Source organism: Eurytemora carolleeae, unplaced genomic scaffold, assembly GCF_000591075.1.
Source record: "Eurytemora carolleeae unplaced genomic scaffold, Eaff_2.0 scaffold30, whole genome shotgun sequence".
Lineage (NCBI taxonomy): Eukaryota > Metazoa > Arthropoda > Copepoda > Calanoida > Temoridae > Eurytemora > Eurytemora carolleeae.
In genome coordinates, this window is record NW_019396243.1 from 63,438 (window position 1) to 88,686 (window position 25,249).

General features: G+C 35.7%; 3 protein-coding genes across 3 annotated transcripts; all 3 read right to left on the reverse strand.

The window, feature by feature from the left end:
* Positions 1 to 714: 714 nt before the first annotated feature.
* Positions 715 to 12,236, reverse strand: LOC111699200 (ATP-dependent RNA helicase DDX42). Its single transcript, XM_023469808.1, has 15 exons — positions 12,070 to 12,236; positions 10,736 to 10,839; positions 10,389 to 10,448; positions 9,606 to 9,728; positions 8,236 to 8,301; positions 7,638 to 7,818; positions 7,127 to 7,373; positions 6,584 to 6,822; positions 6,082 to 6,329; positions 5,747 to 5,961; positions 4,823 to 4,974; positions 3,973 to 4,125; positions 2,622 to 2,735; positions 1,715 to 1,892; positions 715 to 983 (listed from the first exon to the last, which is right to left on the reverse strand). Exons 1-15 carry the CDS (start codon positions 12,144 to 12,146, stop codon positions 759 to 761), a joined length of 2,382 nt encoding a protein of 793 aa, XP_023325576.1. The 5' UTR covers positions 12,147 to 12,236; the 3' UTR covers positions 715 to 758.
* Positions 12,237 to 12,349: 113 nt separating this feature from the next.
* On the reverse strand, positions 12,350 to 19,586 carry LOC111699201 (kinesin light chain). The gene is made up of 6 exons (XM_023469809.1): positions 19,229 to 19,586; positions 17,595 to 17,816; positions 16,553 to 16,712; positions 15,958 to 16,075; positions 13,673 to 14,057; positions 12,350 to 13,456 (listed from the first exon to the last, which is right to left on the reverse strand). Exons 1-6 carry the CDS (start codon positions 19,508 to 19,510, stop codon positions 12,968 to 12,970), a joined length of 1,656 nt encoding a protein of 551 aa, XP_023325577.1. The 5' UTR covers positions 19,511 to 19,586; the 3' UTR covers positions 12,350 to 12,967.
* A 2,850-nt stretch (positions 19,587 to 22,436) lies between these two features.
* LOC111699202 (probable splicing factor, arginine/serine-rich 7) lies at positions 22,437 to 24,516 on the reverse strand. Its single transcript, XM_023469811.1, has one exon. It carries the CDS (start codon positions 24,505 to 24,507, stop codon positions 22,930 to 22,932), a length of 1,578 nt encoding a protein of 525 aa, XP_023325579.1. The 5' UTR covers positions 24,508 to 24,516; the 3' UTR covers positions 22,437 to 22,929.
* Between the last annotated feature and the right edge of the window lie 733 nt (positions 24,517 to 25,249).

A 25,249-nucleotide genomic window follows, 5' to 3' on the forward strand; every position in this document is an offset into this window, starting at 1 on the left:
ACCCATTCCATTTAGATAAATCCGGGCATAGCCCAAAAATACAAATTTCTGTTAGAATCTTTTTTAAATGTTGCTTTTTTCCCTCACAACTTTAGGGTCAAAGGATAAGAATTCAGAGACGACTATTTAGCACTCTGTATTACGTTCCTGGTAATCTGTTTCTTTTTTAGCCAAATCTTTAATAAACCATTTAAAGCAGTGCTTAGGATCCATTTAATTTTAATCCGGATTCGGATCCTGGATCCGCACTGGAAAAAAATGGATCCGGATCTAGGTTATTTCCATAAAATTTACTGAATTTTTTATAACAAAGCAGAAATTTAAAATTTTTTGTTTTATTCTTTTTGGCTTATTTCTATGCTACAACTTGATGAACCATTCAGAAATCAGGATTTTTGGGGTTGTCATTGAAGTCTCGTGCTTAGAGGGTAATCGTTTAGCTTGGCAATAGAGATCAGTTACCAAATAAGAATCTGTAAAATGCGTGCTCAGTGGAACCAGCTGAAGATAAGTGATATAACTCAGTTTACATAAAGGGTGTCCCTCGACATGACAACTTAGCATTTGATATTGTGTTAAAATAAAAACGGTAATTTGAACATTTTTGGTTGATATTCTGCTACTTGAATAAATAAATAAAATAAATAAATAAAGTAAACTTTATCAGCTTTTTATCCCGCATCGGGATTTTTAAAAACTAATTTAAGACGGAGCTATAATTTTCTGATTTATTTTAATTTAATACAAACAATATGAACTCATTCATCACTCCATCTTGAGGGTCGTTTCCTTGGTTTCTTTTCTTCAATTAATCTCGAGTTAGGATTATATCCGGCCTCTGATGACTCCGCGGCTCTGAAGTTTGACATAAACTGGTTTTTGTACGCCATCTTGACCGCCGCGAGCCGGTCAGTGCCCGGTCGCGCCAACCCTTCGCTTCTCTTCCTGTCATAAGCAAACTGTTCTGATATTGGAGTCTCATCCTGAATAGCAAATTGTTGCAAATTAGACACGTTATTTAAATTCCTCAAAGGGACTGTAAGCGGAATTTCAAGTGACCTTTTGTGCATAGATGGCACAGTCCGATTCACAACAGAACCCTTTAAACCATTATCTGTTTTCTCAAGAATGTCGAGGATTTTGTGAGTTTTCTAGCCTTTCAAGTTTTAATTCTAATAATTAATAAATGCTTAAGTTTCTGTAGAAAAAACAAACTTGAAAATAATCAGCTTTTAATAATATAAACATGAATATCTACTTCATACTTGTTCAGACAAAACTTTCATGAGTACCGTTGTGAATTGGACCTTGCCATCTTTGCATCGGTTTAGAAAACAAAATATTACGGAATTATTCCTAAAGATACTATGATAACCAAAAAACTCTGGAATAAAAAGACGACTATAATAATAAATTCATGACTTTAAATAGACCAAAAAACATGAGACACAGCTAGTGTGCAGCGCAAACAGATCCATTTCACGTTGTAAGTTGATTTTCTAACTATTTGCTCTGTAACCACATCGAATACCCTTAATTATTACTTAAATGTCGTCTTCTTATTCCAGAGTTTTCTGGTTCTCACTATAGCACACTATTAACTGAAGATAATTAATAAAATCATGAATTTGGAAGTTGCGGATTTTGAAGTGTGAATGTTAGGTGCCTTCCAGAAGGATTGAAGTTTAGAAAGGATAAATTCAATTTGTTTTACCTTACTGTTGCTGGTGTCTCCCTCGTATCCCAGAGCAGGCCGGTCCCTGAACCCTAAACCAGTTCCTCCAGCTCCTTTACCCTTCCCCTTCTTATATCTGGAGTTCTTAAACCACTGAGCCTGCATCGCCAGCTCCATCAGATCTCTGGGAACCTCCTGGTTCGCCATCTCCAGGTTTCTTTAACAATAAATCAGTTCAGAATTCACCGGTTTTTTATTAGGAAAGGGAAAATCGCACTTATTTTTTTGCTTGTTTAAGTGGTAGAAATCCGCAACTAGTGTTGAAAAGGACATTTTGTAATAAAATTTCAAATATCTCAATTTTATAAGATTCAACAAAAATATTCCCATAAGGTTTCTTTGTTACACGAAGGAAATTTGTTTACCCTGTTACTAAGGCAAAAAATAGCAAACCTAATATAACGGAACGAATGTTTTGATTTATCCAAAATTTTTACGAACTAAAATATTATATCAATAATGTTTGGGATTTATTTCAGCGGATAGAAACCAAAAAAATATAGAAAAAATAGGAAAAAATTTAGGGTCCATCGATGAAAATAAGGACAAAACTCTTTAAGTATCCTAATGTAATAAAAAAGACATTCATAAATATGTTTCTGTTAAAAACATTTTCTTTTTTTTCCACGGGCAACGCCGGGTCTTTTAGCCAGTGATTAATATTATCTTTAAAAAACAGTCCATCATTTAGTAAATATTCGAACTTTAACGAAATTTTTACTTTATTAAATCGAATCAAATAACAAGTTGCAGGGATGGTCTTAAGACTCCAGTACTGGATTGGAGTATCAAGTTCTTTCCAGTTTCCATGTCCTTGCGAATTCAAAATATAATCTCTTTAGTTTTATCAAATCAAAAAGCTTTCCATGTCCTGATGAAACTGTACCTGACTATGTGACCGGCAAACTCTTTGTCGTTGGCTGTTATAAGTGTGTATGCGTCCCCCTTCACCCCTGCTCGACCCGTCCGTCCTACTCTGTGTGTATGTGTGTCGATATCCCTACAAAAAGTCAGTTTAAGTATTTTTAAAGCTTGATAAAAAATATTTATCATATTTTATCTTTTTCTTTTATTTCCCCTTTAAAGGCGTAAGATTTTGTTTACAAAAATCGAGTTCAAAGATTACACAAGTCAAAAGATCATAGAATGGTTAGTGTTAAAGGGAGTGTTCGCGAAAAATGAAAGGGGGTATAGGCTTAATGCGATAAAAAAGCGCTTTTGATCGCTAATAATCTTACTTCTATCTGTTGCGTCTATAAGGAGAAAATTGTTAAAGACGTCTCATACCGAAGAACGTAGTGTCCATACAAATTGAGAAAATTGCAACATACGACTTAGACCGTAAAAAAATCAATTTAATTTCAAACAAATCTTTCAGATATTACAACCTATAGTCATCGATTATCTTTCGCCACATTTATATATAGTTGATTTTTCATAATATGTTTTAATTGTTACGATCTGAGAGTTACATTTATTCCTGTTTCGAGGATTTTTGGTAATGAAGGCGACATTTTCATATTTTCCAAGAATGTTCGAAAACAAGTTGTAAGCTAAATATTATTTTAAAAAACAAAATCAAAACTAGTATGAAATATCAAATATATACAAATGTGGCGAAAGATAATCGATGACTAAAGGTTGTAATATCTGAATGATTTGTTTGAAATTAAATGGATTTTTTTACGGTCTAAGTCGTATGTTGCAATTTTCTCAATTTGTATGGACACTACGTTATTCGGTATGAGACGTCTTTAACAATTTTCTCCTTATAGACGCAACAGATAGAAGTAAGATTAGAAGCGATAAAAAGCGCTTTTTTATCGCATTAAGCCTATACCCCCTTTCATTTTTCGCGAACACTCCCTTTAAATGTGCAACGTTTGTGTAATAGAACCTTAAACGGTGAAACATCATCCATTTTGAAAATTCATAATTGACGCAACAGCGACGAGATAGGAAATCGACAGAAAGTACTTCAGGGGATATTAGTTCCAAAACAAACATTTGGCCCATTTCTAACACAGAGTGATAGAAATGGGCCAAGTGTTAGTTTTGGAACAAATGTCCCCTGTACTTTGGCAGTCTCAAAACTAATTAAATGTTATCTCAGGAGAAAATTAAATAAAAAATTGGATATCAACGGAAAGCTTTTTCACCCAATTAGATGCAACTTTTTACCCACAAATTTATTTCCCCTCTTAAACATAAATTTTTTATTATAAAAATATTGTCACCTGGCAACATCGAAGTTTACAACTGTCCTAACGTGCGGTATATCTAGACCACGAGCTGCTACATCTGTAGCAACTAGGACAGGGAACTCCTGCTTCTTGAAGGCGGAGATAATCTCGTTCCTCTCACTCTGGAACACGTCTCCGTGTAGGCATCTAAACAAGGGCTCACTCAGATACAATTGTTTATGATTATCAAACATATTCAAATTCTTCAATTTAAATCTAAAAATTTCTTTTTGGAGAAGAATGAGTTTAGTTTAGTTTTTGAATTACTCCAAGGACACTTAAAGGGATGTAGTAGGAGTTACGTTACATTACATTACAGTAGGAGTTAACATAGTAAATCGCGTTACAAGTTTCTTGTTATTCTTCTGTTGGTAGAATAAGGCAGATTTAAAGCATGTACGTATAAATAATATAAAAGATGGGTTCTCTGGTTTTTAATTGTTGGAGGTAAAATCATGCAGAATATGTTATGTAAAGCATTTGAGAAAACCTTACACAGCATCTAATATAATATATTGATTTTATTGAGATCATATAAAAACCAGCTTATCAATTCTTTTTAAAATTAAAGAAAAATGTTTCCTTCCAGTTTACGATTCTTTTAATCATCTGAAGTATAGAAGACGACATTAAAATTGTCATTTAAAATGTAGAACCAAGTATGTAAAGCTAAATCAGCCGTACATTAATAGTTTAATGATCATCTGAAGTACAGAAAACGACATTAAAATTGTCATTTAAAATGTAGAACCAAGCATTATTTCAGTCAAGAATAATTTTAATCTGTTTTATTTTTCAATAATTAGAAATAACTAATTGAAATAAAGATGATAAAATATAGGACCTGCAATCTATCTCTGCCTTGACCTTGAGATTGTGCGCCAGCTCCTCGCTGTTCTGCTTCTTCGTCACGAATATAAGGACGGACCCCGTGGACATAAACTTGACCAAGGACTTGGTCAACCACTGCCATTTGTATCCTCCTAACGGACAAACCTTTACACAAATATATTATTGATAAGATTTTGAATATTGTAACCAAACTTCTTCGAATCATGACTAGAAAAATTTACGATCTGGAATAAGTGTAAATCAAACCAAACCAAACCAAACTATATCATATCATGTCATATCATATCATTGATTACTATAATCAAGCTGGTCGGCCAGTTTATGCATGCGCTATGGATCTATCCAAAGCGTTCGATCTTGTATCTTGGGATAAATTGTTCCCCGATCTATTGGAAAGAAACATTTCAGTTTTATCTCTAAGATGTCTCATACATATATATAAGAACCAANTGTCATGTCATGTCATGTAATGTCATGTCATGTCACATCATATCATATCATATCATATCATATCAAATCAAATCAGACTGGTCGGGATGTCCTACACGAATTTACTAATTCAAGAATGAAGTGAGGTCTTAAAGGTGTTTTAAAAATACAAATAAAAAGTATTGTTAATGAATCCATGAATAATATCCTTTTAATATTGAAAAGGAAAAGCAACTCTGGCCGTAAAAGGATAGGATTTTTGTAGATTTGTGCGGATCTAATATAAAAATTACAAAAGAAATAATTCTTTTAAAATGTAACAATTCAATAGCTACAAATGCAATACATTCGCGCCTTACTGCATTATTTCACGCTAACAATAAATGAGGAAAAAGATACAAAGTGGAAAATCCAGACGACATTTTTATCATTTTTAACCAGATCAAAGCTTAACATCCTCCCCCCCCTCATTTCAAAGTTGACCAACCTTTACGTGCTGAGTAACATTCTCACTTGCCACCCCGATATTTCCTTGAACAATCTTTACAGGGTCCGTGAGTACGTCCCGGGCCAATATCTCGATCCTCTTCTTGAATGTTGCTGAGAACAGAGAGCACTGACGATCCTGTCGAACGTGGTTGCAGATGGATCGAACCTGAGGTTCGAATCCCATATCGAACATTCTATCCGCCTCATCGAGAACTGGGGAAAAAATGTAAAGCAAAAATCCAAAGATACATATTTATTTAGAATAAGGGGTTAAAAACAACAACATGGAGAAAATGATTTTAGCGGAAGGGTAAAAATCTAAGCTTGTCTCACCTAAGTATGTTACCCGTTCAAAGTTTGTGACTTTCATCTTGATCATATCAATCATCCGACCGGGGGTAGCGATGGCAATCTCGGCTCCGGCCTCGAAACTTTTCCCCTGCTCGTATTTATTCCCTCCTCCGTAAGCGCAGACTACAGAGATGTTGTAAACTTTGCCGTATTTCTTCGCCTCCGAGAATATCTGGAGGGCCAGCTCTCTGGTCGGGGCCAGGATTAGCCCTATTGGACCTTCACCTTTCCTAATATTGAAATCATTACATCTGTTTTATGAAGTCATTAAGTTAAAACTCTGGCTCCGGTTCTTGCTTGTCTGAGCTGTAGATATCTTTAAACCGCTTTTAAAAAGAGTTAAGTAGACAATTTTTATGTTACACATTAAGTAACATTTGAGGCAATTTTCACGGATTTTGCCATTAAGACCTGTTTTTAGATTAATGAGATAAAATATGTAATAGGAAAAGACAATGATGTTTACTAAAGGCATTTTAAATACCTTAACTCTGGTTGATCCATTACATGTACAAGGAGAGGCCACAGAAACGCCGCCGTTTTACCACTTCCGGTTTCCGCTATTCCGATGACATCACGTCCGCTGAGGAGCGTAGGAATCGCCATCGCCTGTATCGAAGACGGTTGGGAGAACTCGCTCTTTCGAATCGATTTCATGAGAACATCATCGAACCCGAAATGCGCAAAACTTGTAACGGGTTTCGGCGGTGAAGGGCCAGACACCTAATAAATAAATTATAAATATTTTGAAAAAGTTAATTTTTCAATCGAATGAATATATATAATACATCTTTAAAGTTTGACAGCAAAAATAGGGTTTTCCTGTCGATATCCCTCATGGTCTCTGCTGCATAAATCAAAATGACTCAAAAAGAAAACGGGATTCAAATAGATTAATTTTCCGATCGTAAAACAAGAACATCTCCGTCATTTATGCTTAGACAAAGGTAGGCCCCGTTGTGCATCCGACATGCAAATTAATTAATAATGTGGGGGGGGGGAGGGGGGCTCAAGTACCCCATTCTACCTTGACATTTAGTTTCTGTTGGAGATCAATAACTTGAATATTGCTGAGTGTTGCTATATCAGGATGCTCTTCGTAGAAATTCTTTTCAAAGGGATGATATTTAATTAGCGAATGATCGATGGCCGCGAGAGGATCCACATTTTTATCCTTCTCCGGAGCTATGGGGTTTCCGTCGGCATCGTAATCGATTAATATCTCATCCTCGTTGTCCTTGGAGGTTCCTGCATTCGGATTCTCTTCCAACCATCTAGATTTTCGTAGATTTTAATATTGAAATAAAAAGAATTCTTTAAACATCTGATTTTTGAAAAAATATTGAACCAAAATTAACAAATCTTAAGCGTTGATCTTGAGCGTCAAAACGGCTAAACCGATCGAGCCATCATTTTTTTAGGCAATTCACATGATCCTGGGGAAATTTCGATTTTTTAGAATTAACAAAAAAAAGGGCAAAAATTAAAAGTTAAAATCAAAGATGGCGCGGATGCCTGGTATTCTCTATTCATGTCACCTGTAATATGATTCTTCATGATCTTCATCATCAATATCCTGGCGAACTCCTTTACTAATATCCTGCATCGGCTTCTTAGCGATCATTCCAGTCTTCAGAACTCTCCGCCCTCCGATATCCTTCTCAGGGAACTTCTTTTCCTCTTTCCGCCCCAGAACCGGTTTTTCCGCCGCACTCACTCCTGAAAAACTAAATTAAGGTTGCTCTTAACTCCGGGATCGTCGGCAATCTGTTTTTTACTCGCAGGGGTATATATTTTTCCAACTGCGTCAAAATAATTTAACAAACTACATAGAGGACTTCAGACGAAAAACACTTACAAAAGCCTTTCGATTTTACAATTAGTTAAAAAATACATTTACCCCTGAAATTACAACCGAAATTTGTCGAAGCAGGATTCTGATATTTTCTATTTTATCAAACTGTCTTGCTTTTTATAGAAGACACAGGAGCTTAAACATAAATTTTTAAGGAAAGGGGGGCCATCCCTGGGACCCACAGCCGACACTTAACCCTTCATTATGCCCCTGACTAGGATCATTTATTTCAAAATTTTATACAAGATTTTTTTTTTGTTAATTTCAAATTTGTTATCTACCTTTATCCTTTGCATTTTTCTCCAGGTCCTTCATATACGCATCCAGGGGATCATCATCATCATCCACTAAAGCAGTCATGTTTTATACTTCAAAAACCAATTATTTTCAGTTTCGGTTTCTTTATAAAAACAGTAACTATGGATTAAGTTGTCACGTGTCGAATTAAGATTAGACTATTGTCAATCTTGAATAAATCAAATTCGTCAAAACTTGGTTTGATCAAAAATCCATTGAAATCACTGTGGGATATGAAACCTTCAATTCAAAAGTTTCCAGCTTAAACATCGATTTATTTCCACCCAAAATACCATATTTTTTTTTGCATACATATAAGAATACTAATGCTAAATCTTTTAATTTGTGACCTGTTTGTTCCCTCTAAACTCTAAACTATTTAATAGTCAAATCTAAAAATTTGTGACATGTTTGTTCCCTCTAAACTATTTAATAGTTAAATCTTTTAATTTGTGACCTGTTTGTTCCCTCAAAACTATAATTTGTGACCTGTTTGTTCCCTCTAAACTATTTAATAGTTAAATCTTTTAATTTGTGACCTGTTTGTTCCCTCAAAACTATTTAATAGTTAAATCTTTTAATTTGTGACCTGTTTGTTCCCTCTAAACTATTTAATAGTTAAATCTTTTAATTTGTGACCTGTTTGTTCCCTCTAAACTATTTAATAGTTAAATCTTTTAATTTGTGACATGTTTGTTCCCTCTAAACTATTTAATAGTTAAATCTTTTAATTTGTGACCTGTTTGTTCCCTCTAAACTATTTAATAGTTAAATCTTTTAATTTATGACCTGTTTGTTCCCTCTAAACTGTTTAATAGCTAAATCTTTTAATTTGTGACCTGTTTGTTCCCTTTAAACTATTTAATAGCTAAATCTTTTAATTTGTCACCTGTTTGTTCCCTCTAAACTGTTTGTTCCCTCAAAACTATTTAATAGTTAAATCTTTTAATTTGTGACCTGTTTGTTCCCTCAAAACTATTTAATAGTTAAATCTTTTAATTTGTGACATGTTTGTTCCCTCTAAACTATTTAATAGTTAAATCTTTTAATTTGTGACCCTTTAAACTGAAAATAAAGATAACCGTTCCTTTAAACTGTAAAATAAAGATAACCGTTCCTTTAAACTGTAAAATAAGAATAACCGTTCCTTTAAACTGTAAAATAAAGATAACCGTTCCTTTAAACTGTTAAATAAAGATAACCGTTCCTTTAAACTGTAAAATAAAGATAACCGTCCCTTTAAACTGTAAAATAAAGATAACCGTCCCTTTAAACTGTAAAATAAAGATAACCGTCCCTTTAAACTGTAAGATAAAGATAACCGTCCCTTAAACTGTAAAATAAATATACTTACAATCCTGGTTTCCTGCTCCCGGACTGCCAGGTTTAGGTTGGTAAGCTGCTGGCTCCTCCTCCTCATCAGAGTTGAAATATTCATCTTCAGTCCTGGCTTTCTTTATCGCTACTCCGTACTGAGCTGAAACAGATGGGAATTTATTTATGATTGAGAAGAAGCTAAACTAGTTTTAGGTCTGGCTTAACTACTTAACAGTCGCAACTGCTTCAACACATTGTCAGATTGTTTAACCTCCTATTCCTTCAAGGGACATTAAGCACATTGTCAGATTGTTTAACCTCCTATTCCTTCTAGAGACATTAAGCACATTGTCAGATTGTTTAACCTCCTATTCCTTCAAGAGACATTAAGCACATTGTCACGATTGTTTAACCTCCTATTCCTTCTAGAGACATTAAGGTTGTAGAAATACAAACTTAGTGCCTTTTACAGCACATACGCTTGAACCAGTAGTAACTGTATGTTTAAAGTAAACTGGATTCAGAAATTTCTTATCAGTGTTAATAAAAAAATTAAAGGAACTAATTCTCTAATCCCCATATCTTTGTAACCCATTGGTGCAACCTGTGATATTTCAAACTTTTACTTTTTGATCTAGCCGAGTTCTTCCTTCGAAATATCAGACATACGCCATCAGGTTACAAAGATAAAAGATCTACAAGTTAGATTGTAAGGTGACAATTTAGGTCCTTTACCAAGCTAGATTATAATTGGCGTTACCCCCCCCCTCCCCGAAAAAAAATCCCACTCTTTTTGCTAATGTTTGCAAGATATACTTACAATAAGAAAGAGAAGCGTCCGAGATAGATGACATTGTAGAATATCCTTGCTTGCTCACCACTATAGAATATAAAACTCAGTTTTTAATCAACCTTCTCTCAATTTCGTTCTGTTACGATTTGGAACTAGATTTAACCCGAAATTGAATATATTTTCTATTCTTCCATTCAAAAAGCATTTGAATTAATAACATCACATTTTACAATATCTTCAAGGTTTAGTTGTGATCACGCCTCCACCCCCACCCCACTTAGTTAATTCTAACAAAGATTATTTAAGGGATAGTCAAGATTTCTGGGAAGTTAATATCCAAGTCGAACGGTTCTTTATCAAGACTAAGTTAGTTCCTAACGGAGCACTGGTAACTCCTCCAGGTACTCCTCCGATCTTGGGAATAACCCTGGGTCTGCTTGAACTATCCAGGTTCGGAGGCGGAGGAATCTCAGCTCCTCTGAATAAAGAATGGTTCACTAGTATTATCTAGGTTCGGAGGAATCTCAGCTCCTCTAAATATAGATTGATTTACTAGTATTATCCAGGTTCGGAGGAATCTTAGCTACTCTGAATATCGATTGGTTCACTAGTATTATCCAGGTTTGGAGGGATCTTAGCTTAATTAATTATAATTTCTGAAATATAATAGGACGGTCGCGATATAATTTTGATATACTTTGCTAAAAAATATTTCGAAATAGGCCGAGATTGTATAATAAGATTTAATCGGATGACAAAGATTAAAATTTTACACAACACATCATTTTGTTAACATTTCAATATTATTAAAAGAACTTATACTTTGCTTGACTGTCTTTTTATTTTTGTATCCAATAGACGTCAAAACGACTGAACCGATCAGGCCCAAATTATTTGTAGTACCTCAAGTGACTATGGGGAGGTTTATGGATGATCGAATTTTCAAAAATTTGCCTTTAACAAAATTCGATATTTAAAAGTTAGAAAATCCATGAATTTATTATTTATAAACTCAGCGATTGTTTTTTCTTTTCACAATGTATACAAAGAGAAAATGTTCATGATTGAAATAGAAGATGGACTCGAAGCGCCTTAAATGCACAGTATGTAATGAAAGAGCTTACTAAGTTGTTAGCGCATTTGGTGGACACGAAATAACAGGCTGCTCTGTTTTTAACTCGTTAGGCATATTTCGATAATTTTTTCGACAAATCCATTTCGATTTTAGAAACCATGTTTTATGCAGAGCTGAAAACTTTGGAATGATATATCCTTAATCACGATCGGTTAATTAAGCTGGAGATTAATAACAAGAGTAGAACAAGCATTATTTAATCTTGAGATTAAGAAAAAGAGTGGATCAAGCATTAATCCTGATATCCACCATTCTAAAGTTTCCAGCTCTGGAGATTAACGAAAGGGGAACAAGCATTATTTAATCTTGAGATTAAGAAAAAGAGTAGATTAACCATTAATCCCGATATCAACTATTCAAGAGTTCCCAGCTCATGTTATATATAAAAAATAAACCAATTAATTGCCTCGGTCAGACAGGATTCAGGTAGTAGACGTTCACTTCAACAAATTCGGATTCTTAAAACTTACTGTACTGTACTGTACTGTACTATACTGTACTGTACTGTACTGTACTGTACTGTACCGTGTATTCAATGCACAGTGTACAGTGTACATAATACCCTTACCATACCTATATGCTTTATTCTCCACCCCTTCATTGGCAGAAACAAAGTTCCCGTAAAGGCCTCCACCGCCTCTTCGTTTCATTTTGTTTCTGAAACCGATTAAAGATTGCAATAAAACACCTAAACCGTTCCACAATCTTTGGTTTATTTATCCCGAAAAAAAAATAAAGAAGCCGTGAAATAAACCTAACATTTTGTATAGATAAATCAGAAGCGGCAAAAAGGGATTGTAATTTTTCAAATATAATCATTGTTTTTTAACAATAAAATATAAAATGTTGAATATAAATAAAAAGTGCTACTTTAATTCATGAATGTAGGGCGTAGGTCTAGGACACATAATTTTACAATACTTAATATATTATTACAAGGTTTAAAATGCATATATGTGTGTATAAAAACAGAGTGGCCGAAGAATAGTGCACAGTTCCCTATAGTTTGGTCGCGAATAAAACCGGGTTAAAAATAATAAAAAAATGTTTAAGTGATATTTAAACGGGTAAGGCCCATCCAGGCTTGTTAGAACTACTATTACATTTTTTTACACATACTGGAACACATTTTGTTATATGTAAAAGGAAAATATTTCTAAAACTCCAAAAAAAGGACATTGTACATTAACTATAAGTACCACTGGCTTGTTTGAAAAATCAAAATCAAATTAATAAAATTATTATAACTAAAAAATGTGGTGGACACTTTCAGGTGTTTGTCATGAAATTGAGAATAGGGTGATAAAGTGTTGTAATATATATCATTGATTGGAGCAGCAGATCTGATCTACATTATGTAAAATTTATCATATTACAATATCACTAAATAAAATAATAACTCTTGATACCCCTCGGAAAAGTAAAGCGAAGCACTGAAAATATTGTCTCCGGAGCGTTCAGTCCCAGAGGTTTAAGAGTTTAAACCCAGAGCGTGGAATATCTTGGTTTTAATCCCCGGAGTATCTCCGTCGTCGTAGTGAACTGAATCTGTAAGAGATTCCTTGGATCCTCTAGTTCTCCGCTCCTTGGAGGAAGATCGAACCTTATCCCCCCGCGAGGATGACCTCCCGGCCTTTACTACATCTAAAGCTTCCTTACGTGACCTCAGCGCACAATCTTCCAAGGTCTCAGCGGCCTCGTATTTACCCTGGCGCCTGTATAATGCACCGAGGTTTTTCAACGTTGTGGTGACCGTTGGACTGTCAACCTTGGCGGCCTTATGCCAGCCTCCATATTCTCCGTAGGACGGTGGAATACCGTCCTTTCGATTCTTATTTTCCTCGCGATCTTCAGCTATTTGCCAGATAGGTTTGTTCTTCTCATCGATGCTTCCAAACTCCTTTTCATGAGCTCGGGTTAAAACCTGTTTGTATAAGATCTCTGCTTCCTTATATTTACCCTGAAACATTTAGAATTATAGCCTTCATAAATTTTTCTTGTTTTATAGAAATCCCGCCCAAATTTATCCAGATCTTAGATCCGTTCCGGGGACAAATGGAATTATATAAACATATAAATCACAAGAAAATTTCACTCCATCTCCTCACTCCTCCTTCATAAATATAAGAAAATCGCAAATAAAAAATAATTTTTGAAATTACCGAATTAAATTTACCTGCTTTAAATAAGCCGATGCTAAATTATTTTTAGTTTTTGCAACATTAGGATCATCTTGACCAAGCTTGGACTCGTATATCTCCAGAGCTCGCTGGTAGTATTTCTCAACCTCCTCATACTTCCCCTGGTTCTGGCAGAGAAGCGCCAAGTTGTTCAACTGTTTCGCTACGTCGGGGTGGTCGCTGCCGAGAGTTTTTTCGCGGATTTCTAGAGCACGCTTGCACAGCGGTTCTGCGTCCTTGTATTTCCCGCGTTTCCCGTACAAGACGGCGAGGTTGTTAAGAGTGGCAGCAACAGCGGGATGGTTTTCTCCCAACGTTTTCTGACGGATTGTCAAAGCATCGTTCAACAGGTTTGCAGCTTCTTTATATTTGTTTTGATCCCTAAAAATGATATAATTGAAATTTTTATACATATTTAAACGCTTGCATAGACTGAAGTTTTAATTTCAAGTGACACAGCATACAAAGGTGGCAAAGCCCGATTCACAACGATACCCTTAAAAGCTTTGTCTGATCATGTATGAATTATATATCAATATTTATAATTATGAAAACTAATTATTTTCATTTGTGGTTTCTCTACGCACATTTCTACTGCAGGAAACATCTCTAGAAATTATCAGATATTAACACTATCTTGAACAAAATCGATCAGATAAAGGTTTCAAAGATACCGTTGTAAATCGGACATTGCGATCTTTGCATGGAGGGTCGCTTAAATTCACGCTTACAACTTGTTTAAAGGCAGCTTAAGTATTGAAAACATCATTGTTTATTTGTTTTGAAGTATATATCATATATACTATACAGGACTGGGGGAGGAGCGTACAAGTGTTCTCTTTTAAAATAAATCAATCCTCGTCAATAATGATAATAATAACTATTTATAACACTGTTATTTTGGTTCACAGTGTTATAAAGTTTTTGGACAGAAAGTTTCTCTTTATCGAGAAGGGTCTCGACTTTTTAAATTAAATTTTGTCCCGAGCTTTAGCAAGGGACAAAATATAATCCAAAAAGACGAGAACCTTCAAGATTTAGAGAAAATTTAATTCCAAAATCTTTTAAGCACGTAGTGCCAAAATAAAAGTGAAATAGGTAATTTTATGAAATGTTTGTGAAATTGTCTTATTTCAATGGCTGTTCCTAGATCAAATAAGCTTTGAAACAAAGCAGAAGTCAAAATGTAAAGTTGATTTCAATTTTACTTTCATTTTAAATGGAAACAATATTTTGGAACTATCCTTAATTATTTGGAGAAAATCCGAGAATCAATCAAAACATTATAGCACACGTGCTATAATGTACAGCTAATTTAACATTATAGCACTGTGGAAGACGATGCCTGGCCGGGTTAAACAAGTTCCACAAGATTCAACAGAATGAGATAGAACGAATACGGGGCATAGTACTGATAAACATCTACACGTGTGATCTCAATATAAACTATTATTCTGAACCCTCTAGTAATAAGTTATAAGAAATATATACACTGGAAGTTATTTATGCGTTTTCATTAGAGTCTGACTCACGTCCTCTATAGCACGATGATTACTTTATAGCACGTTCACTATGAAATTCCCGATGAAGTGAGTAATAGTGATAAAGTACACTACAGTTTTTATAAAACCTTTTACAATTTTTATCTCTTGTAAAAGCATATACTATAAAAAACATCGATACAATATAATACAAACAATTCTGAAGTGATGTTTCGTGATGTTTTGAAGTACTGCTTTGCGCTCTTAAACCATCTAAGCAAAGATGGCAATGCCCGATTTACGATACCCTTGAAACCTTGATCTGATCAAAAATATTAAAGAAACCGAAAAAATGATTATTTCTGCGAGTTCCTCGGTTGCTTCTTTTTTCTTTTTATATTTAATCAAAAATAGGTTTCAAGGGTACCGTTGTAAATCGGACATTGCCATCTTTGCAAGGAGGGTGCCTTAAACATTACACCCAGGTCATAGACCGGGGTGGAAGTTGCCTTCAATTCACTAACTTCAGCCCTGCGGGCCGAAGGGATGTGTGAGGAGTTCACCCTTTGTGAATTATGAGGGGGGGGGAGGAGGCGGGCTTGCATACCTGTATACAAGAGCAAGTGAGGGGGGGGAGGAGGCGGGCTTGCATACCTGTATACAAGAGCAAGTGAGGGGGGGGGAGGAGGCGGGCTTGCATACCTGTATACAAGAGCAAGTGAGGGGGGGGGGAGGAGGCGGGCTTGCATACCTGTATACAAGAGCAAGTGAGGGGGGGGGGAGGAGGCGGGCTTGCATACCTGTATACAAGAGCAAGTATGTTAAGCATAGTTGCAACATCAGGATGATCATGTCCACTCGTCTTCTCCAGGTCCTCTAGAGCTTGCTTACACAGAGGAACCGCAACCTCGTATCGTCCTGGTACAAGAAGAAACATCGTTTTAACAGATACATTCTTTATTTTTTGAAAATATTTCTCGAAACTTAAGGGGAATAATGGCGACAATGAGCAACAGTTTTATTCAATACTAGCTTAGGAACACAGCTTTGACTGCAAACCAAACCTTCTCTTTTAAAGCCAACAAGCTAAGAACATTTCCGTGGGTCCTACCGAGTTCCCCAATCAAAATTTGAGGCAAACCGGTCAAAAGGTTCAAAAATTATGATCGGACATCCAAACCAACAGAGATTACTACTATATTTATAGAAATGATATTTCAGTTTATCAGTACACTGGTTACAGGGTTAAATAGTATGTTCTGAACATATTTCAAAATTATTCTCCAAGATTTGGGAAAATATTTAAAAACTCTTTGGGTTAAGAAAATGTTTTTTGTCATAATTATAATATGTACGATGTAAATTGTAAGGTACATGTTGTGTACAATTGAATACCTTGACTTGCGTACTGTATGACAAGGTTGTGAAGGGTTCTAAGCCGGGCCGGTATCTCGTACCCAGCATTGGCCGGGAATGCGTACTGAGTGGACGGTGTAGGAGATTGACCACCACGCTCATCATCCCCATCATCTTGGAACAGTTCAGCTACTGTGTCCTGCAATACACATCGTTCAGATTAAATATATTTTTCTCAGATTAGAGTACAGTTGAGACTAGGGTTCCCCAAGGTTCTGTGCTCGGCCCTTTAATTTTGTAATTTTTATCAAGTGTTGTAGATTAGGGCTATTTAACAACTCCAGAAATTTGCATTACTAATAGAAATGATTTTTTTGTAAAGAATCAATAAGTTCACTACTAACTTATATCTAGGATAACCGTTCACCAACCATTACAGTTAGACATAACGTCGCAGAATTTAAAACCGCTAATTGCATCTAATTAAAACACATTAATGAATTCTCTAACTTATGACTTTTATCCTATATCATCATTTTAAACCAGTTTCAACAAAAATAAATACATAAAAATAAATAAAGTTTTTTGTTGATGAAGTCCTGACTTTGTTGAGATTTGTGTAATTTTTTTTTTGTAGTTCCATCGATACAATTTCTGGAGTTAAAAAGTGAGAACTAGTTTTAAGATTAATTTCAGTTTATTGCCTCAGTGAATAAGCAAATCGGCCACACCCTCATAGGGCTTAAAAATTCAAGCGTTTTCACAATTCAAACTGAAGGCTAAACAGGGATATTTTGTCAGACATATTTAATGAGTTCTCACCAATTGCCTCTAGTACTTTCGACTCCATGGGGAGGATGTGTTTGTGCGGGGAGGGACCTACGCGTTTTTACAGAATTAAATCGACTCCCAATTTTAACAAACTACTCCACCTAACTATGTAAGAACTAGCACAATTATAGGTCAGAAAAACCTTAAGGTTAGATGAGCGAGTACGGTTCCATGTTCTATAATTTGCAACCAGAACTTAACTTTACAAGAATTATGAATTTCTATTGATTATGTATCATTAGATTTCTACCTTAGATGTGTCCATCGTAGTGCTAGCTATACTGGTCGACATGTCCACCGAACCCTCCTCTCCAGCAATATCAGAATCATATTTCTTGATGGAATTCATGAATTCAAGATGCTTCTTGTCCTCCTCCAGCTGGGCGGAGGTTTGCTCACTTGTCTGAAGCTTCTGCTGTGTAGAGGCCAGTTCGTCACGTAGCCAGGCATTCTCTTGGCATAATCTTTTCACCTACAAGATTCAAATTTTATAATTAAAATAATTTCTTAATACCGAGAGAACCAGAAAAATATGAAATAATAGGAACTCGACTTAAAGCAACTAAAGTGTATTTAATGTTGTTAAAAAGCAAATGCACTTACTAGCAAGTTGTAAATCACTTGTTAATTGTGAAATGGGTCTGTTTATACTGCATAATTTCTGTGTTTCTTCTTCTTTGGACTATTCAAAGTCATAAATTGAGTCTAAATGTAGTCTACCTATTCCAGAGCTTTCTGGTTCTCACTGTAAATTAAACTGCATGTATTTATGTATGTATTTACGTATGTCACACTTTATTGCGTCCTCAAGACAGTACACTGCAATATAACTACCAATCCAATTCCTTTTAGTATTAGAAGGTCCCCACTTTGATATAAATATACATATTTAAATTAACATTTCCTCAATTTTAAAGAAAATTCGCAAAAATATTGATAATAGAGACGAAGGTCCTCGATCTTCCCGAGATTGTGGAAAAGGGTGTGCATCTGATCCCTGGTGGCCTGCGGCGCGATGTTGGTTACCTGGATAACCTTGGTGCTCCCGTAGTCTGCCATTCTGAGTCCTAGAGAAAAGAGGATAATGTTGATCAAGTTTACAGGATGAAAAGAGGATAATGTTGAGAACTCAAGTTTACAGGATGAAAAGAGGATAATGTTGAGAACTCAAGTTTACAGGATGAAAGGAGGATAATATAGACCCCCCCTCAGTTAACGCCCTGTGTGAGTTTCTCTTCAGTTAAAAAAAATACCAACAGTTAAGAGAATTTGTGAGAAAATGTTGAAATAAACTTGTGTTTTTATAATATTGAAAAGGTCAGCTTAGAACTAATTTTCTGCAATAAACACAACTAGATGTTCTACGTTATGTATTTCAACCACTGAAAGTCAAACACACAGCTATAACCGAAAGCAGATACACAAGAGACCAGATTTAATGAATATCCAAACATAGTTGAAACGGTAGCCTTGGTTGAATTTTTCTTTTACTTAACTCGTCGTCCAAGATATGAATTTGAACTTAGTCAATGGAGTTCAAGTATATCTTATTTTGCTTTACACTTTTGTGATTGTTTACAATAAAACTAGTGATTAATTTGTTCAATTTTGAGGGATTATATCACATATTTCCTGCTGAAGGGCGATAAAGTGATTTTATTGCTCTACAACAGAGCGATAAAAAAAACTTTATCGTGACCTGCTGATAAATAAATTCAGTAAATTTGAATAAAACTATATTTGTGATTGTAATATCCCATTAAAATAACATAAATGGTTATTATTATAAAAAACCGAAAAAAATATATACTACCTGACGAATAAAAAATAATATTTTTAAGGTATTAATTAAAAAAGAAAGTGATAATCTTTCTAATATGTCACCTGTGATCTAAGCTTTTGTTTATCTGCTTCAACAGCCTGAAGATGACCAGCTAGAGCAGCCATAACATGAGCTTCTCCTAGTCCAAGCTCAATCATTTCTAGGGAGCGTTCCATTAGGGAGCATTTCTCCTGGATCAAACTATTCTCTGCTCCAAGATCAGTGTGCTCCAGGGAGGATTTAATTCCACCAAGAATAGATTCATGTTCCTGGCGGAGAGCCTCAAGTCCTTTGGTTACGGTTTTAGCGTTAGAAACGATTTCATCTTGAGAAATCATGGTCATCTTGAACTATATAATCTCACTGCTTGTGACACACTAAATCATTTTATAAAACCTGAAAAAAATAAGTGATCAGTGAATATTGACTTTCTTTGTATTAGACGGAATGAAGCATTAAATACTAAATAGTGCAAAGTTGTTCTTTTTAGAATTCAAATTGAGGAAGTAAACCTAAAGAATCGAAGCGTAAGGTTTAAGTAATACTAAGAAATACGGAACATCTGATAGTTCTAGTTCCCTGCACTTTGATTTTATAATTAATTGCTCAAAAGATCTTATCTCTTCCACAAAATAACGAATTAAAAACTAATATATTCTGCAAGTGTAAACTATAAACTAGTTTTAACTGTTTAGAATAACTTAAAAGCGTTAACATTAATTAAAAGTGGTTTAAAGCTTGGGAATCAAGGTTTCAGGGTTGAGCGGCTTCAAGTTCTCATCCGCTGTCCTAGGAGTGTAGTCTGACTCAGACTGTCAACCAATGAGAGAAAGGTAAGGTAGCCATTCATATGTAGAAGACGACATCTCCCAGAATAAAGGGATTGGTCGCATTTTTCGGAGAAATTAAAGGAGGTTTTACAAGAACTGAAGGAAGATTATTTGACTGACTGAAGATGAGAAGAATAATAATATAGAGAATTAAAGTTTACAGGCATGGATAGCTGTTTGACTATACCGTTTTAACTATTGTTAATTTGAATTTTATACTGTACGTCATCCTGAAATTCAAATCGTACGTCATACAAATTGTTCATTTGAACTATATTTTCCATCAATTCAGTTTTGCTATAATTCATAGTTTAAATAAATTAAAAATTAGTTCAAATGAACCAAAAATTAGTTCAAATGAACCAAAACTTAGTTCAAATGAACAAAAAAAATAGCTCAAATGAGCATGAAATAAACTTGTCTGAACTGTTGTTTGTTTAAACGTGGTTCAACCGGTCAATTATAGTTGAAATGAACAAAACGGGAGTAATTCAAGCAGGATAGCATCAATCAGTTTACAGGATGAAAGAAGAAAAGCATTTAGAAAGAACTCAAGTTTACAAGATGAAAGAAGGATAATACAGTGAACTCAAGTTTACAGGATGAAAAGATGATAATATAGAGAACTCAAGTTTACAGGATGAAAGAAGGATAATACAGTAAACTCAAGTTTACGGGATGAAAAAAGGATAATATAGAGAACTCACTTTACAGGATGAAAGAAGGATAATGTTGAGAACTCAAGTTTACAGGATGAAAGAAGGATAATGTTGAGAACACACGTTTACAGGATGAAAAGAGGGTAAAATAGAGAACTCAAGTTTACAGGATGAAAGAAGGATAATACAGTGAACTCAAGCTTACAGGATGAAAAGAGGATAATATAGAGAACTCAAGTTTACAGGATGAAAGAAGGATAATATAGAGACCTCAAGTTTACAGGATGAAAATAGGATAATGTTGAGAACTCAAGTTTACAGGATGAAAGAAGGATAATGTTGAGAACTCAAGTTTACAGGATGAAAAGAGGATAATGTTGAGAACTCAAGTTTACAGGATGAAAGAAGGATAATGTTGAGAACTCAAGTTTACAGGATGAAAGAAGGATAATGTTGCGCACTTAAGCTTATGGGATGAAAGTAGGATAACAGGTTAACAGGATGAAAAGAGGAAAATGTTGAGAACTCAAGTTTATGGGATGAGAAGAGGATAATGTTGAGAACTCAAGTTTACAGGATGAAAGAAACAGGTTAACAGGATGAAAAGAGGAAAATGTTGAGAACTCAAGTTTATGGGATGAGAAGAGGATAATGTTGAGAACTCAAGTTTACAGGATGAAAGATGGATAATATATAGAGAACTCAAGTTTACAGGATGAAAGTAGGATAATGTTGAGAACTCAAGTTTACAGGATGAAATGAGGATAATGTAGAGAACTCAAGTTTACAGGATGAAATGAGGATAATATAGAGAACTCAAGTTTACGGGATGAAAGAAGGATAATGTTGAGAACTCAAGTTTACGGAATGAAAAGAGGATAATGTTGAAAACTCTAACAGGATGAAAAGAGGATAATGTCGAGCACTCAAGTTTACAGGACGAAAGAAGGATAATGTTGAGAACTCAAGTTTACGGGATGAAAAGAGGATAATGTTGAAAACTCTAACAGGATGAAAAGAGGATAATGTCGAACACTCAAGTTTACAGGACGAAAGAAGGATATTATATAGAGAACTCAAGTTTACGGAATGAAAAGAGGATAATGTTGATTCAAGTTTACAGGATGAAAAGAGGATAATGTTGAGAACTTAAGTTTACGGGATGAAAGAAGGATAATGTTGAGAACTCAAGTTTACGGGATGAAAAGAGGATAATGTTGAGAACTCAAGTTTATGGGATGAAAAGAGGATAATGTTGAGAACTCAAGTTTACAGGATGAAAAGGGGATAATGGTGAGAACTCAAGTTTACAGGATGAAAAGAGGATAATTGTGAGAATTTTAGTTTACAGGATGAGAGGAGGATAATAACAACAGTCATATCTATCACAGCCAATGCCGACAAATTCTTTTGGTTAAACTTAACTAAAAGATCATGAAACTTTCATGTCTAAAATGATTATTGTTTCAACTTAAAATTGCCCCTAATACTTCTTTTCTATTATTTTAATCCAACTTCTCTATTCTCTCAATTCTCCTTAAATAGCCAACAAAAACGAGGAGAGTATAATATCTTGAAAATCTCTTCTCCCCGGCTCCAATAAATAAGGAATTGTTAGGGTTTTATTATAGCTGAAAATTTGAGGAAAGATTTCAGTATTTAAAGGGGGGGGGGGCTTGCCAATTTATGTCCACAACCCCCCCCCCCCTGGAATTGTAAAAAATGGAACCTTACAAAATATAAACTAGCAATAATAACTACAAGATTAAAACTCGTCAGGAGAAAAGTGTGCTAGATTTTTATTAATTTTCAAGAAAACAGTTTTCAACACGTATTAAGAAATATACCCTTAAGTGATCAAGCTTGAGAATGAAATCCTAAACCGGAGGAGTCAGTGGTATCAAAGGTCCTGAAAATAAAGAAAAACTCCCGAAAATCTCTTGATACAGTACTTTCTCCGTCAACCAGAAACTGAAAGCAAAAAGCTTCTCTCATGATCAAAGATGGTTTGAAATGGTAAAAAGAAAACAAGTCCATGGATAATTAAACCCACCAATATTTACATCCGGATAATAATCACGATTAGAGTTCCAGGATCCTTGCTCTCGTCCCAAAGAACAGACACTGTAAGCAAAAGAATTAAAAGATCACTTATAGATTAGATTTCATAGTTTCTCCTCAAGCTAGGGGTTCCATCCCTCTCAGAACTCTGCTCCGTGTATCTGAACATCACAAAATAAAACGATTACTTTATTATTTAGAAATTAAAGAGAACTAAGGAGAATTCGAAATCTCCATGTCCACAGGTCCAGTCTTCTCCTCCTTTATACCCTTGCTCTCGAACCCAGCCTCCTCGGCGTCGTAGTCCCTCGTGATCTTGTCCTTCTTACCATCCTTCTCCTCACTTCCTCGTCTACTTTTCTTGCTCTTTTTACTCCTGTTATCCCTGGACCTAGATCTGGACTTCTTTCTACGATCCCTGGACTTACTTCGGCTCCTGCGACGAGATCTGGATCTTTTCTTTCGGTCTCTGGACCGAGATCTACGATCTCTGGACCGTGATCGTCGGGACGATCTTTTCTTAGAGCGAGACCTAGATCTCCTTCTGGACCGGGATCGTTTTCTTTCCCTGGACCTGGAGCGTTTCTTTTCTTTAGTCTTACTCCGGGATCTTGATCTTTTCTCTTCTTTAACTTTCCCATTCTCTGTAGGTACAGGTTTCTCATCCTTGACTCCATTCTCTCTGTTCTCCTCTTTGTCAGGATCTGATTTCACCTTGGTCTCGCTTCCTTCCTTCTTCTTGTCTTTATCGTCCGATCTCTTCTTATCTCTAGACCTAGATCTTTTCCTTGATCTGGAACGCTTCCTAGATCTTGACCTTTTCCGCCTCGACGACCTTGACCGAGAACGCCTTCTCCTAGATCTAGACCGTCTTCTACTGCTGTACCTATCTCTGGACCTAGACCTGGAGCGTCTTCTGTACGGAGATCTGGTCCGAGATCTTGTCATCCGGCCTCCCTTTACTCCCAACCACTCCTTTAGAGGGTTAACAGCGTCGCTGACAAGGTTCTGAGCTTCTTTGACCTTCTTCATTGCCTCCTCTATCTCACGTAAAGCAGCTTCGTTACTTTTAGTTTGTGGTTTATTAATGGCTTGAGTCGCATAGAAAACTTTAATCATGGATTCACCCACCACAGTATCATTTAAACGCATGGCAGGGATCACTGCGCCATAGTCCGTGAACTCAATGAGAGCCATTTTCCGATCATCTCCCTCTTTTGTGCACCATCGGAAATATTTCACCTCACCAGCACCCTTACCAAAGTATTCAATGACAGCTTGGGCTGATAAAGTTGGGTCTATTCCGATCACTGTAATGGTTCGGCGGATTTCCTCAATCACCTTGGCATCAATTCCGGCAGGTAAATCCGGAAAATCCGGTAAACCGGAATCTGCCAAGTTCGGATCAACTGTTTTAAGTTTATCTCCCTCTGTGACATTAGTTACATGCGAGGGCAGCGCCGGTTCTCCTTTGTTCTGAGAGGAGTTCGCGAACTCTAGCCCAGACCATTCATCAGGCAAATCACCGTTCACAAACGGTTGAACAATGATGGCACGGTCGATAAAGACTGTGTTCGTCATATGCAGAGCAAGTGGTAGGCTCTCCGCCTCCATAAATTTGATGAAACTACAACGAGACTGGATTTGTACTGACGCATCTCTGATGGAGGGATAGAGACGAAGGTCCTCGATCTTCCCGAGATTGTGGAAAAGGGTGTGCATCTGATCCCTGGTGGCCTGCGGCGCGATGTTGGTTACCTGGATAACCTTGGTGCTCCCGTAGTCTGCCATTCTGAGTCCTAGAGAAAATATAAATATATTTTTAGACGTAAAATTCAGAATTACAACCAAAAGAATAACAAAAACTATTTCTTTAACTGGGCCCCTTCAAATATTTTCGTATGTTCAGACATTTAAACTCAATTCATCTGTTGCCTATTTAAAAGTTCACAATCATACAATCATGGCTCGTATTCAAACACGTTTAAACGAGTTCGGTTTGATACAATTATGTCTGATCATAACTCAGAAGCCCTTAAGTTGCCTCAAATTTTGATCCAATCATAACTCAGGAAACCCTTGATAGATTTGCCTCAAATTTTGATTGTAACTCTGTAGAACCCAGGGAATGTTCTTGTCTAGGTTAAGTTCTTAAGTCATTTCCTAGAGAAGGAATATTTTGAACCCTCCTTCNTTCTTAGCTCGTAAATGTATGAAAACAATTCAAAATTTGAAAAACATGGCCGCAGCTAGCCGGGTTCTGAAGCAAACGTTGTGGAGGAGGAGGGGGGTCGGGGGAGGTGGTGAGGGGGGAGGAGGGCAGAAAACGTCATGTCCGTTCACGACTCCGTAGAGTCCGGGAAAGGAACATACAAACAGACATTTTCCGGAAATGATCAATATTTGCGTTTTTTAATGGTTATCTTTTTTTTAAATTGAATTCAAATCGTATTAGTGAAAAATCTAAAAATTTAGAGTCCATAAAAACAATTTAACAGATTGGCAGTGACACATATGTTTTTATTTTTGTGCG

Bases quoted from the DNA above. Each gene is read 5' to 3' on its own strand.
- LOC111699200 (XM_023469808.1), bottom strand. From the start codon at position 12,146: ATGAAACGAAGAGGCGGTGGAGGCCTTTACGGGAACTTTGTTTCTGCC. The intron at 8,302-9,605 runs GTAAGTATATTT...TGACTGCTTTAG, and splicing joins GGGAGCAGGAAACCAGGATT to TGGATGATGATGATGATCCC. The intron at 6,823-7,126 runs GTAGAATGGGGT...TTTATTTATTAG, and splicing joins AACAGAAACTAAATGTCAAG to GTGTCTGGCCCTTCACCGCC.
- LOC111699201 (XM_023469809.1), bottom strand. From the start codon at position 19,510: ATGACCATGATTTCTCAAGATGAAATCGTTTCTAACGCTAAAACCGTA. The intron at 16,713-17,594 runs GTAGAAATCTAA...TGTGTATTGCAG, and splicing joins CTACGATGGACACATCTAAG to GACACAGTAGCTGAACTGTT. The intron at 13,457-13,672 runs GTAAATTTAATT...TAAATGTTTCAG, and splicing joins CATCGGCTTATTTAAAGCAG to GGTAAATATAAGGAAGCAGA.
- LOC111699202 (XM_023469811.1), bottom strand. From the start codon at position 24,507: ATGGCAGACTACGGGAGCACCAAGGTTATCCAGGTAACCAACATCGCG.